General features: G+C 47.4%; 1 protein-coding gene across 1 annotated transcript in view; it reads left to right on the forward strand.

Annotated features, from left to right (window-relative positions):
- LOC8034307 (E3 ubiquitin-protein ligase MARCHF8) overlaps window positions 1-11,983 on the forward strand; it is a 106,088-nt gene extending 94,105 nt beyond the window's left edge. Inside the window, exons 2-3 of the mRNA XM_042292341.1 lie at window positions 3,545-3,829; window positions 10,912-11,983. Coding sequence (XP_042148275.1) covers window positions 3,545-3,829; window positions 10,912-11,367 — 741 coding nt within the window. The 3' untranslated portion in view covers window positions 11,368-11,983. The remainder of the gene's footprint in view (window positions 1-3,544; window positions 3,830-10,911) is intronic.
- The last annotated feature ends 3,925 nt before the right edge of the window (window positions 11,984-15,908 follow it).

The following is a 15,908-nucleotide window of genomic DNA, read 5'->3' on the forward strand; positions in this document are numbered from 1 at the left end:
TTTCTCAGTCCGTGAAGCATCACTTGCAGCTGACTGAATATCCGCTCTACAGAGATTAATTCAAACGGTAATTGCAGCTTTGCGCGAACAGCACAAATAGAAAAACAAATAGAAATACAAGCTACGACGTGCCGTGTGGGGAAACAAACTCATGGCTTCGAACCGCATTGGAGCGGCTTGATTTATTGGCTTTCAAAGAATTACGGCATGATTGAGCGTTTACTTTTTAATAAGAGATTCAACCCCTGAGCCATTCAAAATACTCTCAAAGGTATGACATTGCAGGGAAAAAATCAACATGCTGGGAATATTTTTTATTGCTTAGGCAGTCACCGAAAAGTTCCGCACGTTCAAAACGACCAGTATAAAAGACGGAAACGCAGAGCACGGGTGTAGTGTTCGGGTTAGTGTGGTGTTCCGTTGTATAGATATTTGTGTGTGCAGTGCATGTGCTTAATGTATGTTCACCTGATGCTTGTAATCAGTGTATGGGGACTTGTAATAAGTGTATGGGTGTCATGTGTGTATGGTAGAGGGTCCTCAAGCGCAGTAGTGGCCTGTGAGAAGCAAATTTTTTTTTCTAGAACATGAATTGGGCGGTACCTAGCGCCACCTAGCCTAGCTACTTGCAATTACTCTACTTGACCCCGCCATCTGGTGGCTAGCGATTTAACCTTCTTTTACGCTACGCGATAAACAGCGGCTTCGAGTTCGTTCTTTCGAGAGCGGCTTTTGGTTTCGCGGAGTGAGTTTGCCCTTCTGCGTGATGTGTGGTTGACGAAGGAATTGTGACTCGAGGAACACCAAAGGTAAGACGCAAAGTGCGCGAAGTAACTGGGTATCGGTTGTCTCCGTTTAACATCGCAGTGCTGTCGACGAGAAGACTGAGTAACTGCTTTCGAAACGCAGGTTTCTGTACCTATGGGGGGAATCCGGCTTCGGAAATAAACACAGTTTGCGGAAAGCTCGTGTTACGCTTTCATTTGCTGCTGCTCTCGTCCCGTACAAGAGACGTAGCGTCCTCGTTAAGCCTTATTGGGCTCGATTTGCTCGGTTCGGGGCCGCCATATTGAGATGCAAGCGACGGAGGAACTTTGCTCCCCTGCGTCAGGGACGAAGGTTTCTCCCTTTCTAAAGGAACATAGGTTACAAGACCGTTCCTCCCGTAAGGGAGGACTATCCGTACCCTTTTTTCTAAGAGTGTATGAGCTCGCGCTTCTAGCCTCCGCTGCGGTACAACATACTAAGGTGAAACGGAGTACAGGCTTTCTCCGCCATGTGGTAGACGTAGCTGGTACTGTGACCCCAACCCCGTCAACAAATTTCGCGAAAAAAAACAAAAAACGTTTTTAAGGATTTTCAGGAAACCTTTACCGTATTCCGCGCACCTTACTACCGGAGCCTTTGCTTTTAAGTTACGGTATCACCCGGATAGTGATACCGTATCACCCGGTAGCGGTTTGCTAAAAGCCCCTATTGTTCTTGAAATTATACCTCAACAAAGGAGTTTATTTGTGAGTGGTGTTGCGTGCGAGTATACTTGGGTCCCACTGGTACCAGTAAGCTTGCGTATAGTGAAAAACATTCCACGCGAACATCGTTGCACGTTCACTTAATGTATATATTATTTTTATTTAAATGTTGTTTATGAGCTAATTGTTTTCCATGCTGTCTGCTGTGAATGGCCATTCCATATAATTTAGGCAATTCGAAGTAACGTTTAGGTGTTGTGGATTTTGTGATCAGGTGAAGTTTAGTTTTCACACCAAACCGCCACTCTGACGTCATACTGGAGCGGTGGCGCTGCTGTCGTTACGGCGCATGCGCAGTCGCTCCCCTTGACGCAATTCTGGTTTCTGCGCACGCCCAGAGCCCACACCCAGTGTTGTGAGCAAAACGCAGATCGGTTTGGGTGTCGTCAGGCACGTCGCGTTCGACCTCGTCTTGGTTTACATGTCCTAAGCCGTCCTCGTTCGTGCGCTGCTGTTGCATATCTGTATCCTTAATTATTATTTGTATGGGCAAACCTAGTTTGTCCCCGCACGTGCGCTTTCTTCGTGGGACTTCCGGGTAGACGAGTGCAATGCGCAACCGCCTCCCCTGACCGTGATGGCTAGAGCAGGTGTTGCGCGGAAGAGTCCTCACGGAAGTACACAAAAAAAATTATGTTGTCGTTTTTTTTTTATTTTTTTTTCTTCTTTTCGTCTTGCGTCGCACAATTGGGACAGGGGAATAAGCGTCGGAATTGCTCCTTTACTCGCGGCCGGATACGCAATTTTTTCTCGAACATGGGGAATATGCATTCTATTCGTGTTTGTAAAGATCTCTGTATGTAGACGGTCTGGTGCCTGGAGCGGCCTGGAACGCGCGTTCTACTGGTGTGTCGACCGCCCTATTCTGGCCATGCGTCGAAGGTGGTCGCGAAACGGCAACGAGTTTCGTCCAAGATCCTGGCAGTGGGGCGTACAAGGCCCGACAGAAACAAAAAGTACAAGTGAACGCGAGTGTTGCTCTCGTCGCGGCGTCTCCGACCTGCAGCGGAACAGGCATCTGCCTGCCGCAACCTTTTCTGCTGCTGTGCCACCGCCGTGACCCCGACTTTGACGTCATCAGGCGGAAAGCCAGACTTTTAAGGGGACGGTGGTAAACACACCGTTCGGAGACGCTTTCCAGGCAACACTTGCGCAAAGAAAAAGGCTCGAGGGCGCAAGCTACCGCTCGTTATACAGGGTATAGCCATCAACATCCATCGATCCATCCATCCGTCGTGCAAAAAGTGTCTCGAAGGAGACAATCAGTCAGTCAACCGTCGATCACACTATAAAACTTTTTGTTTTGTTTTGTTTTTGTAACTTTTTTTAAGTAATTGTTTTCTTGTTTTTGTCGTCTTATCAGGCATACAAAGGGCGTCTTATCAGGCGCCTTTGTACGAATGTGCGACGGTAGGGCCAGGTTCGGTCTTTAGGTGAATGTAGGAAGGAAAGTATAAATTTACACTGCTTTGTACGAGTCGATGCCGTTGGATGCCCTGGCGGAGGAACACGGGGACGTGTGCAAATTGCCGGGAGACGTGTGTGGGAGATGGAGACGATTGTGCCACTAAAGCTTAGCAGCTGCGTTTGAGACGGTTTTGTGTTTGCCCCCCTTTTCGTCCGTCGTCTCCGCTATTTCAAACACGTTCGATCTTTCTGAGATCAGTGATCACGCCGGTACGTCTGATCCCGGAATTCACGCGTAACAGATGTTTTTCCTTACGTCCGGCCGCCAATCAATCCAGCTGTGTGAACGTACCACGTGACCACGCTTTCCGCGTTTTACTGCGCTTCCTCTCTAAGGTCACGGGAACCCACACGGCCTTGAATAGGCTCCGATGACTCGTAGCGTGTTCTGCAGCTGGAGGACCTCTGCAACGACGTCGGTTTAGTGTTTGGAGCTAACGGATACTTTGATGCTCGCAGGTTGTCAACGTCACTTGTTTTCGCACCAGTAACGGCCAATGTAGCGCAGCATTTCCGTTCAACATGGCCTCCCTACGTGTCCGCAGGTGTCCAGCATGGAGCAGCAGCAGCAGCAGGTGCCCCAGCAGGTGCCCCAGCAGCAGCAGCGGCGGCGGTCTTCTTCGAACGGCCTCAACGGCGACATGTGCCGCATTTGCCACTGCGAAGCGGACGCCGAGAATCCGCTCATCTCGCCCTGCTACTGCGCCGGCAGCCTCCGGTTCGTGCACCAGGCCTGCCTCCAGCAGTGGATCAAGTCGTCCGACACGCGCTGCTGCGAGCTCTGCAAGTTCAACTTCATCATGCACACCAAGATCAAGCCCTTCAGAAAGGTACCATGTTTTAGTGCCGTCTGCGACCTGTCAGAGACGCCATTTCTACGTAGAACCAACGTACGCCCTTTCGGAAGCTCTCTATTTGTAAGAAATGTGAGGAAAACGCCCCTATGTGTTCACTTTTCACTCCCTTGCAGCTTGTTGACAGCCATTTGCTTCAACAGTCGCGACCGGCTTCATTTAAACTTTAGTATAGCATCTCGGTCTGAAACAGCGCGACAAACCAGGGACAAAGTAAGGACGATGTATTGTCTTTACTTGGCCCTTGTTTGGTCGCGCTGTTTTAAACCAAGATGCTGGTCAGCCAACTAGCCGAAACATGCCTTTTGGTATAGCCTAATTTGTGTCAGTCTTCTTTAACAGCTTGTAGCAAATTACCGATCAATTTCGTTTTTGTACACCACTGGACAAATATCAGAGCATGCTATATTCTCGCATAATTCTTCATTTTTTTTTTTATTAGATAACTTGCTCAGTCATCGTCAACACGGTTTCCGCAGATGACTTTCGACTTCCAGTCAGTTGGTGGAAAAAATTATCTTTCGTAGGTTCTAAACCTACGCGGGCAGGTGAATGTGACCTACTCGGGCTTCTCGAAGGCTTTCAATGAGTTTTCGCACTTTAAGGTATTAATACAGCTGAAGCAGTAATGCTATAGGCACGACACGGAACTTCTTGGATTTCGTATAAAAGGGAATCGTCAGTGATTTTTGTAAATGAATATGAAATCTGCGTCAGCAATGCCGCAAGTCTCTGTGCCGAGTGCTTTCTCTACTTTCGTAAACAGCTTGATTTAACATCTGTTTCCATTGGCATTGATCTGGAAAGGCGTCTTATTTCTTGTGACGTTAACTTTCTCACTATGAATTGGCGCTTCATTTGCTTGTATGCCCCAAACACTTAAAGGTCAAGATGCTCGTTCTTTGAGCTTCTGGTACCGCTACTGGACACCCATAGAGACTTAGCGGTAATGGGTGATTTTAAGTGTGTGTGTAATACAAAGGACCGATCGGCCAGACAAACTGGGTATGATGCTAGTGCAACTGATCTTCAGGTCATGCTTCAAGAGCACAATCTAGTTGATTTTGCCTGTCGAATGAGCGACCCCATAGAGTACACTACTTTTCAAGAAGCATCTCACGCAGGGTTAGACAGGATTTACGTGTCAGGCAATATATTTGACTCCATGATTAAGTACCAAGTTAAACCAGTAATATTTTATGTTCAGTGTCTCGTGTCAGTGAGCTATGGCCTAGAGAGAGAACGAGCTTTTCGCAGGCAGTGGGAGTTACGAAAATTGAATGTAAAACTACTTGGAGATGAAGAATCTAAAGAAAATTGTTTTTAGTTCTGTCAGGCACGCTACAAGTAGTCAACATGCTTTTCTTTTTTTTTTTTTTCTTAATGGGATAGTTTTAAGCAGAAGGCAAAAAGCCTAGCAAATGAGAGATCGGCAGTTATTGCCCTGGAAAACAAGCAAAAACAACGTGATTTGGTGATGTTAACATAGTAAAAGCTCAGCTTCATAAATACGAAACAGAAGTACCGAGGAGCCTTACTTTGTTCTCGGAACAAGCGCTTTCTGCTTGAACAGCCTACACAGAGAGCCCAAGATGATGAACGACGTTACGCATTAGCAAAAGAAATGGTAGAGATAAAAAAAATAACAAAAAGTTGCGGCTGTACATTGACTGAGTTACAGAAATTGTAAATTAATTTCAGAACTTTTTGCAGATACTTTTGGAAAACCAATACCTATAGTAAAGAGTCCGGCGTCGAACAACTGTTAGCGTTGGTATCAAAGCTTGTTGAGGAAGACAACAATTTAATAAAGGCCCTAGAACTCTAAATGAAATCACAGCCGCTGTTGACTCGCTACCAAAAGGCAAAACACTTGGACCTGACAGACTTTAGCGGAGAATTTTATAAACAGTTTCGAGATTAGATATGTCCAGTACTGATTAACATTTTTCAGAAGGCACACATGAAAAAAAAAAAGGATATACTGCTCTAGGGAAAAGAACTGCTTGAAAAGATAGAAAATTAAAGGCCAATTTCCCTCTGTACGTGGATTATAAAATGTACGCTAAAATGTTGAACGAAAGATTTCAGCTGATAATTGAAAGCCTTAGTGCTTATTGAAAGCACAATTGTTAAATCATCTGAGCGCCCGCTAGTGTCACAATTTTTGTAACTCTCTCCTCCTTGGGCAGCTCCGCTGCCTGCAGTACCTGTGAATAATAAAAAAAAAATAAGAGGAGCACACCAAACTTGCGGTATACGTGGCAGAGCTATCCAAACAAATATCCATGTCGCGCTTTCTGTTCTAGAGTGCGCGTCAGACATTGACGACCAGTTAGCACCATTTCTAGTTTCCAAGCTTATGGACGTGCTGGAGATGATTCACCGCGCTCGAACAAGCGCACGGAAGTTTCATATGGTTTTTGCACCTTTCATGTGGTGCTCGACATGGGAACCCCTGAAAAATTATAACCTTTCCCCCCTCTTGAACTTGGCAATCCGCCAGTTAATTTCACGTTTCTTTTTTTTTTTTTTTTTTTTTTAACTGTGCTGCAAATACGACTTGCCGAGAGCCTAAACATTTTGTTTGTTTCAATAGCTTCAACATTTCACGGTAGACCTTGGGGCTTTTTGAAGGAGGTGGTTGATGCGTTTGACTTTCTTAAAACACGCTTTTCATTAGAGTATTTGTTTAGTGTACCGAGAAGAACTTTATGAGCAATTGTCACAGAGAGCATTTTCTCTATACCGATTTATCACACCAGTTTTGCACTTGACCCTATCAGCGGTGTTTTCAAATGAGTTAAGAAAATGAGAACACCTCCGTCAGCAAGTATATTTTCCTTTAAATTACAAAGCTCCACTTTACCTGTCAAGACTTACCATCAAAAAAAGGAATGTTTATACCTTGGACTGTAAATTGTCGACTTTGCAAGAAGGCCGAAACAATCGAATCTCGTTTTATATATTGCAGTGACGCATTTTTATTCTGGGATGTACTGCGACGTAGACTACAGAAAGACCTAATTGTTAAAGATTACAGCCTGTGTAAGGACGGAACGAGCGGGTTGGTATGGATAATTAAACTTGAGTAAGGAAACGAGAAGGGACGGACAAACACAAACTTCCAACTGGCAGTTGGAAGTTTGTGTTTGTCCGTTCCTTCTCGTTTTCTTCCTTAAGTTTAATACAGCCTGTGCTTCCTTCCGTTTTCAGAAAACGAAATGATGCCGTATCATATGTTCGCGCTATTATAGGACTTCACAGCCTATGGCGGTCTAGAATGATTGACCGACTCGCAGAAAGCAAAAGTTAGGAGCGTCTATGCTTCTGAATTTAGCCAACCAGATTGGTTCTTCATGTTCGATGTCTGGGCCTTCCCGATTTCTGAACAATAGTCATTCTGTTCATTTGCGAGGGCCGTATACTGTATCAACGACCACTTCAATTATTTGTCAACTGTGATTGTACATTCTGCTCCGTGAGTAGGTCACATGTGTAAGATGCCGAACTTATATGCGGTGTGCGAGTTCATAAATAAGATCCTCTTGGTGCTCATCTGTGCGTGTACGATGGAATGAACGTCGTAGTGAATGTAAGTACTTATATAACAATAACTACCGTGTCATAAAAATATTAAAAAAAAAAAAGCTAGCGTGACTTTGCGCTAAGGTGGCCACTTCACACCCAGCGAACTAGGATCAAATCCGGAATGTTGCTACGAGTGAATCAATTTCCTATTCTCTTTCTGTTGGCTCTGGGGTGCCGCAAAAATCTGAAGAGCTCACGCCATTTAGTTACCTTAGTGGTAAACTTGGCTTCCTATCGTCCTGCGACGTTTCGTCGACAACTTATTTGACCTTTTACAGCGATAGTTGCAAAAATAAAATACGTTGCCAACACCGCCAAATCCTTAACAAAAACAAAAAAAAAAGTACTCGCACCGCTTTTTGGATTTGATCCTGTATCCGCTGGGTGTGAAGCAGCTGTGTTACCACAGATCTACGCCACAGCTTCGGCATTCTGTTTTGGCAATCCATTTTATATACGGTATTGCTTATTTTTTTTAATGTAATTACTTTCGAAGCCTGCTATACACCATTTCACCTTATGTTGTACCGCAGCGAATGCTAGAAGCGCGAGCTCATAGCGTCGGCAGCTGCCTTTAATGCACGAGAGCTTGTGCCGCCGAAATATGCCCTAGAGCAAGGAGCTCGCGTCTGTAGCCTTTCCTGCGGTACATCATGAGGTGAAACAGGATACAAAAGCTAGCGCGTGATTCATTGAGACGTGTTTACCCAAGCCCCCTCCCCTCCCTCCCCTGTTCCCGCCGTATACCAGGCGAGAAGAAAAAAGTTTCGCGTGGTGTGTACAGCCATTTGCGCAAAGTGGCAAAATACTCTTAATGCGAACAAGTCTGTATTAATGAATATTACGTGAAAAAAAGAAACAAACATTTTACAATTTTTACATTTTATAGATGATGCGACATTGTCGAAAGTTGAATCCTGCAAATACCTAGGAGTCATCATTTCGTCTGATCTGCGATGGGAACAACCACATTAACTATATATCACAACGCCCGTTTCAGAAATTCGGCTTTCTAAGACGGTCCCTGGGGCGCTCCAATCCATCAACAAAGTTGCTCGCTTATTAGTGCTACCTAAGACCCATTCTTGAATATGCAGCAGTAGGTCGGGAACCTCACACCAAGAAAAAAAAAAAGAGAAAATGTAGGTAAAGGCAGTTTGGTTTATTTATCTCTACAGCATGGTCTGGGTCTGCAAGCCAGCTCTTACAGAATGCCAACTTTGAGTACCTCGACACTAGACGTCGGATGGACCGACTAAAATTCGTATACCTGATTGTTAACGAAAAGCTGACAAATAACAAGAACAAATTCTTCCGATCACGGGCAACACGATCGCATAATTTGTCACCTAGTGTCCGCTCCTGCAAAATAATGCACTTAAACAGGTATTTTTTACCACGAACTATTCCAGAATGGAATTCCTTGCCAGTTTGTGTCGTCACCAGTGCTTTGCTATACTTTTGTTCTTATCTACGATTTCTGGTCAGTTTGCCTTGCTGCGTACCCGATCCGGCGGAATAACACCGGAGCCCACAGTTTCAAGAACAGGGAACTACATTTAATTGAACAAGAACGGGACGATAAAGAGTATTAACGTAGAAGCAACGCGTCATCGGCGGTGCTTGAGTCCATGTATTGGGGAGGAGGACAGACCGTGACGCCCCAAGCGGTTAGTTTTGCAACTACACGGATGGGGACAACAAAACAATGACTCAGCGCTCGGCCGACATAACCGAACGCGGCGTCAGCGTTCGGCTGGTGTTCGTGTTCTCCGGTGAGGGGGAGGAGGGGCTCTATTGTTTCCGCTACGGCCTGTATGAACAATGCAGCATGCACGGTCCCAGCTCAGCACAAAAGCCGAAGTTGGTCAAGCTCGCATTCTCTGAGGATAGATCCGGCACTTAACGTCGCTTCGTCGATTGTTAGTATTTTTTAGGTTAAACTATGCCCCGCGCTCTATTGTGGAAGATGACATGAACATGCCCATAAGGCCTGTCGGCATGTGCACAGACCTTGCGTTGAGTAAACACCGAGCGTGGGGAAAACAAACGGGTCAGAGCGCCCCCTAGTTCGATCTCCTGCCCAATAGCGACTGCCTGCGCGCCGCCTCTGATCAGCTTTATCAAGGCGGCGCGTGCAATGTGCGCTTAGCCGGCTCGACTCCCCCGCCATCATCATCATCATCAATTTTATTATTCAAAAAGTGAAAGGACTTTGCACGCAAAAAAGTCTGCTACCTGTGTTCCGTAGTCGGGCAACTGGGCTTGGGAGCCGCCAGGGTGACCACAGATTAAGTACAAAACATATCTTGGACCGGATGAAAAACGCATTCAAGTTTTATTATACATTCGTTTTGTTGTCCGTAATTTGCTGGGCTGTTTCTTTTTCAGCCGGTGCTGACGACAGAGCACCTTGGCCCCATCGAAAATACTCTGTGTGCGTTGTAGTGCATCACAGCGTTACCGTGATTATTTTTTGTGATAGCACTTTCTTAATCCCGTTTTTGTGCGTTTGTACCGATCCTGTTAAGCTTTGTTTAGGCTAGCAGTATCAGTAAATAAATAATAAATAAAAGTTAGCGTGCGGTCAAAGTACTGACTAGAACTACTTGCGCCACTTAACTTCACTGCGTTATTATAGCCAGCCGGCAGGTGGCGCCTGCATAGTGAGTGTCACGGTTATACCTGTCTCCTAACTTGGCAAAGGGTGAGCGCTACGTCCTACATTGCATCCTGACGGCTTCGCTATGCGCTATGTGTACGAGCGCAACGCACATATATTGGAGCATGACGCGGCGAAAAGCGTTCTTCGCACTAAAATCGCACTCCGGCGATACGTAGTAACGTTCCTCATTGGCCCGCAAGGGCCGTAGCTTCCGCCGTATTGACATGTTATACGCCCACGGCTTCCCGGCATTTCTTGTTTCGGACACTAGGATAAGCGATGCCACCAAAGTAATAGCTCACGTTTGAACAATACAGCCGCCACTTCAAGGCATGCCCTATGTTTCTGCTTCAGTCGCTACATAGCGCCAAGCAAAACAGCATTGCAGGGTGCCTTTAGCCTCACATAATATTCCAGTGTGACCGTCTGAAACGAGACTGTCAAGGCTGTTGCTTTTTTATTTCAATTAAGCCGGCTATGATTGCACTTAGAACAATCGTTCTTCAGGCTCTGTTCTGTAGCAGGTGCGCATAAAGTAACAGACAGTATGAGTAACTAAACTCTAGAGTGCTGACAGCTGACAAGTGCATGGAAGCCTGTCGTTCAGTCATGTAGAAAGTGCGGCTGCCTACGCCATAACTCTAGATCTGTGCTGTTTTTTGTTCAACGAACGTTATAATGCCGATAATTAAAGGCGATAGATAAACATGTAGGCATTCTTTATAATGAGAGATGCTTATGGAACGGGCACTGCCATGGGGAGGCGGTCGAGGAGAGCGCCTACAATGCCTCCTTTTCGCAGTGGGACAAGCTGGAGATGTCTTCGGTGGAGCAACGTAAGGTACTCTGTTCCATTACGTTCCACGTCGTGGCGATCACATGCGTGGTCTGGTCGCTGTACGTCCTCATCGACCGGACGGCGGAAGAGATGCGAGAGGGCAACCTGGACTGGCCCTTCTGGACCAAGCTCATCGTGGTGGCCATCGGCTTCACGGGGGGCCTGGTCTTCATGTATGTCCAGTGCAAGATGTACGTCCAGCTGTTCCGTCGCTGGCGGGCCTTCAACAGGGTCATCTACGTGCAAGACGCGCCCGTGCCGGACAAGGGCGCGGCGCTGCCCACGGCCGCCCAGCTGGCGGCGCCAGTCACAGTCCAGGAGACCACGTCGTCCAAGCGGCCCCACGACGGCCCCACCGAGGTCACCGTCGCCAAGGACTCGGGTCCGCAGGACGCGGACGACTCCAGGGGCACCAGCTGAGTTGGTCTCCGGGACGCCACGGTGCTCCCCGTGTACATAACCCCGTGTATATAGGTGGACGCGCAAGGACATCCCGTTATTTTACTATAGGATGGTATTCAAACGCCGGGGCCCGTGTCTCCGGCACGCCGGCTCCGAGTCTAGTGTTCCTGTGCCACACGACGTTTCCTCTCCCCCGAACAATGCGGGCATGTTCGCCAGCAGTCTCCGGGAGACGTCGGCTCATTGCGGCACGACGCCAACATCGAGAACCTCGAGTAGTTTCGGATCTGCTAGAATTGCCAGCCGTTCGGATCTTATGGTTGCTAGTCTTACAAGTGAAGAAAAGCTAAGGCGAGCGCGAGGGGCGCTTTGGACGTGCCATGTTGGTTTCGGGGACCGTCCCCCGGGGGGAAGGACTTGCTCACGCGAAACCGGGGACTGCCTCTGCGCGCGACAAGGGCAGCTGTCCTCCCCGCTAGATTGGTTCACAAAAGGGAAGAAGTGCCTTTTGGGTTCGAGTGCTGTTCTGTTTCGTGTTGACACGCAAAAAAGAGACAGACCGATAACAGAGAATCTAGTTTTCAATCATCTCCGATCGAAAGCACGACATTAAAAATAAACTGATACAGGAAAATTTCTCTCGTTCGTGTCTCTTCATCTCTGGCATGGTTCTGCTGCGCGGAACTTGCTTCGACAGCAGCGAACTTGCTTCGACAGCAGCAGGGTATACCCCGGGATGCTCCGTCTCCAGAACTGATTCTTTGCCATCTGTCATTTTCATCGGCTAAAATTTCTTGAATTTGTAGAGTCACCATGTTAGTTTAGAGTTTGTTATACCGACGTAGTTTCAATGAGTCAGTTGTCCCGTTAAACGATAACTACTTTCGGCTAGCGTTTTGAGATCGGCGTACTTCAAACAACTCTTCTACTGGCTGCATAAACCGCAATTTACACCCAGACAACTTTTTTATTCTTGATGCTAATGAATCCTCTACCAGGAAGAGTGCTGCTGAAAAGGTAGGTGGGAGCAAGCTGCGATGCCACGGTTTGAGCCAACACAAGTCGCTACCTACATCTTGGGAAGTCCAGCAGTGCGAATCAGGTATGATTATCGACGCCAACCTGGGCACGCTCGGGCAGTGCCTCGGAGAGCCGCAATGCTGCATTCACACGGAAGTTTGAATTGCAACCGCAATGCGGATCCGCTCGCTTTCATCATCAAATGTGCGTGAAACGTCACCAATTTTTTTTTTTTAAGCGACCACATTCGCAACCGCTTTGAGGATGCGGTTCAAACACCAGTGTGAATGAGGCTCAAGATTTTGCCCACGAGCTGAGACTTGTGTGCTAGCCGCCTCGGGGGCTCCTAAGCAAAGCGCCGGCCTACGGATCTTCAGGTGGCGGGTTTGAATCCCGATAGCGGGGTCCGCAGTCTGACGAATGCTTATTGCTGAGAATAAGGCGCCGTGTAACCGAGTTTTCGGTTGTACATCAAAAGAGCCCCAGGTGGTCGAAATGAATCATCAGTCCTCCGGTGGGGCGTGCCAGCTGCTCTTCGTTAGTTTGGCACGTAAACCCCCTAAATTCAACTTGCCACCTAACTGTATCCGGCCAGGTGCAAGCAACAAGAGTCTACAGGCCGACTGCCAGCCGAACACTGACGCAGCGCTCGTCTCCTCCCCGCCTCAATACGAGTGCCAGCCGAGCCTCTTCCTCGAGTGACTCCGTGTAACTCCCAGTGGGGGAAAAATATGGCTTGTTCAGATATGCAGTCGCGCTCTGCTCCGTGAAGCGAGCGCGCGCTCCGGGCTTTCACAGAGAAAGAACGCGAGTAAAATCGGCAAAACTGTAGAGAATAGAAAGCAGGCGCTCACTTTATTTCGAGTGTTTGGTTCTCTTTTTGCTGCGAGCTGGCGCCAGGGCTCTGCTTGGCGTTGTTCCCTTTCAATTGCTCTGTTTCCCGCGAGCTCCGTCTACTGCGTCTCACACTCTAACAGGCTCTGGGAAAGTCGCAATTCACACCTCACCCGCGGAAGATGGCGCCCACAAGTAAAGGGCCGTTCGCACTCTTGCAACCGAGTACGTCCGAGAGAGACAAGACCGGTTTTTAATCCTCTTGCGACTTCTTAGAACCAGACGCGCTACTGCGGAGCTGGTCCTAAGACGTCACAAGAGGATTAAAAACCGGTCTGGTCTCTCTCGGTCGTACTCGGTTGCAAGAGTGTGAACGAGCCTTAAGACATCCACGGAGTTCGTGCTCACGCGTTTACCTTGCACGGAACGGGGCAGCTTCGCGTCTTTCAATCACCACATGTGCACATTTTCTCCACACTAAAGCGCGTCACACTAGTCTGTGTTGCCACTCCCTTCGTCGCGCTAGCATGGCAAGTGGGCGATTTTTTTTTTTTTTTTTTTAAGACTCTTATGTTGCCGGGGTGTCTAGTGGACCCTACATTTCGAATACGCAGGGTCTTTTATTTCAATGCTCTAAAACAAGCCTGCCTTCCATATGGCGGTCGGTGACCATGTTTTCTAATCGTGACTTGTCATAATTATTTAAAAAAATAATAAAGAAAAGAGCGCGCGTCTCGGTCACTTTTGAAAGGTAGTTCGGTAGGTTCATAAGTATATGAACAAAACTTTGTTTTTGGGTTGGGGCCTTTATAGAAAGAAAGTTTGATAACAAAAGCAGAGTGGACGTTGTGAGGTCGATTCGTCTCCGAGCTCTGACGATACCGATACAACGCTGTAGATGAGCAATTTAGACTTTGAAGCGCGGCCCATAACTCGGGATCATAAACCTGCTTAAAATAGTAGTAATTCTACGACCACACGTGAAAACAATGCCCGTTCGTACCGGAAACTGCACAAGGACGCGAACTGAACCGAGGTATACGGCGCATTCTTTCGCTCTCCGTACTTCGATATCCGGTGCTCTTAAAGCCGGGTTCACCGGCTGCTTATGCATCGCACAAAAGACTGTCTGCAAGCAGATTCGAACGCGAGTCAGCGCGAGATCCGTGCTTCGAATGCCGCATGGCATCGAGTTCAAGGAGAAAACTCCGCACGCGGCATTCAAACCACAGATATTACGGTGCCTCGTGTTTGCGGACTGTCTTTCGCATGATGTGATCCGGGGCCCTGCAAAACGTTTCTGGACATTGTTATTACTTCGCTCGAACTAGTGTCTGGGACTCTGGCAGCAGGCTAAATATATCTATATATCTATATATATCTCTCTCTCTCTTTCTCTCTCTCTCTCTCTCTCTCTCTCTCTCTCTCTCTCTCTCTCTCTCTATATATATATATATATATATATATATATATATATATATATATATATAATGAATATAATCAAAATAAAGAAATCGCATGTATTTTGAACACAATTCGCTGTGAGAAGCTCGCTAGGGGCGCTTCTGTTTTCCTCACTATGGGTAGTGCACGTGCTGCTCACGTAATTATGTTTATAGCGCATATAAGCTGGCATTGTACGTGCTTGCACCGGCAGAGGAAGGTGAAGTATCCTCACTCTGGGTTGTGAAAAATTCCACCAGGCGGCGACACCCAAACTTCTGACCCAGAGCCGTTTATTCCGGCTGTGTTCCAAATCTGTCCCAAATGAATCCGAGTTACTCCGGCGGGTCGTGTCACATGGCAACACAGATTGAAAAACGCTGGACGCGGGTAGGTTTTCGAACGCCAAGGGTACAAAACCCTTGCCCCGGAGTAAGATCGAATAAAATTTGGAACACGGTCACTGAGAGAGTTTGGCCTTCTTAAGGAAATTTTGAGTCTGGCAACCACAGTAGCGTCATCCGACTGCAGTGGCCTAGAGAGTTGTAGTGGGCTTACGGGACGGCTCGGCCTGATGCGTTTGATGTCGACGCGGCGGTGGCGCTGTAAGCGTTTCCTCCTGAAACGTTCCAGCGCGCATTGGCCAGACCAGGTCGGCTAGGCGGCTCTTACCAATCGCGGGCAGCGGGCGGCAGAAGTTTCAGGAGGAATCCACTACTGCGCCTTTGGCGTTTTCGACATCGGCCGCTTGAGCACAATACACGGGGGAGATAGAGCGGTGAGCGCACTACCCAACCTCTAGGCCGCTGTAGTCCGACAACCGGGGGATGACTACTTCCGTCCGCCATTTTGTGGCTCTGACTCATAGGAACTCTATGGGATTTTTCAGGAATAATGAAGAGAAAGAAGTAACGCCATTTTGTGTCTGGCTTTTTAATTGCACGCGATCTTCTTTTCCCAGTGGCTATCGCCACGGGCCTCGTCATGGGACGCTGTTGAAACCGAAACGAAACCAAAACTAATGTCACATCATAATTTTTAAAAAAAGCGATGCAGATGAATTATATGCACACTTTTCATTCACTTATTGTTTTGAGAGTAAAGAAACGACAGTCAGAATGTTTCACACAAATTCAGTCGTCGTTAGTTGATTATACAGCAAGAGGTTAGTCTGCCAGAATATGGCGACATTGTTACCCATTGTAGATAAGCAATTTCGCCGGTACAGTACGACTGCTAGCCTGGGGTCTCTAACATGCACC

This window comes from Ixodes scapularis, unplaced genomic scaffold (assembly GCF_016920785.2).
Source record: "Ixodes scapularis isolate PalLabHiFi unplaced genomic scaffold, ASM1692078v2 PGA_scaffold3__209_contigs__length_174095766, whole genome shotgun sequence".
Classification (NCBI taxonomy): domain Eukaryota; kingdom Metazoa; phylum Arthropoda; class Arachnida; order Ixodida; family Ixodidae; genus Ixodes; species Ixodes scapularis.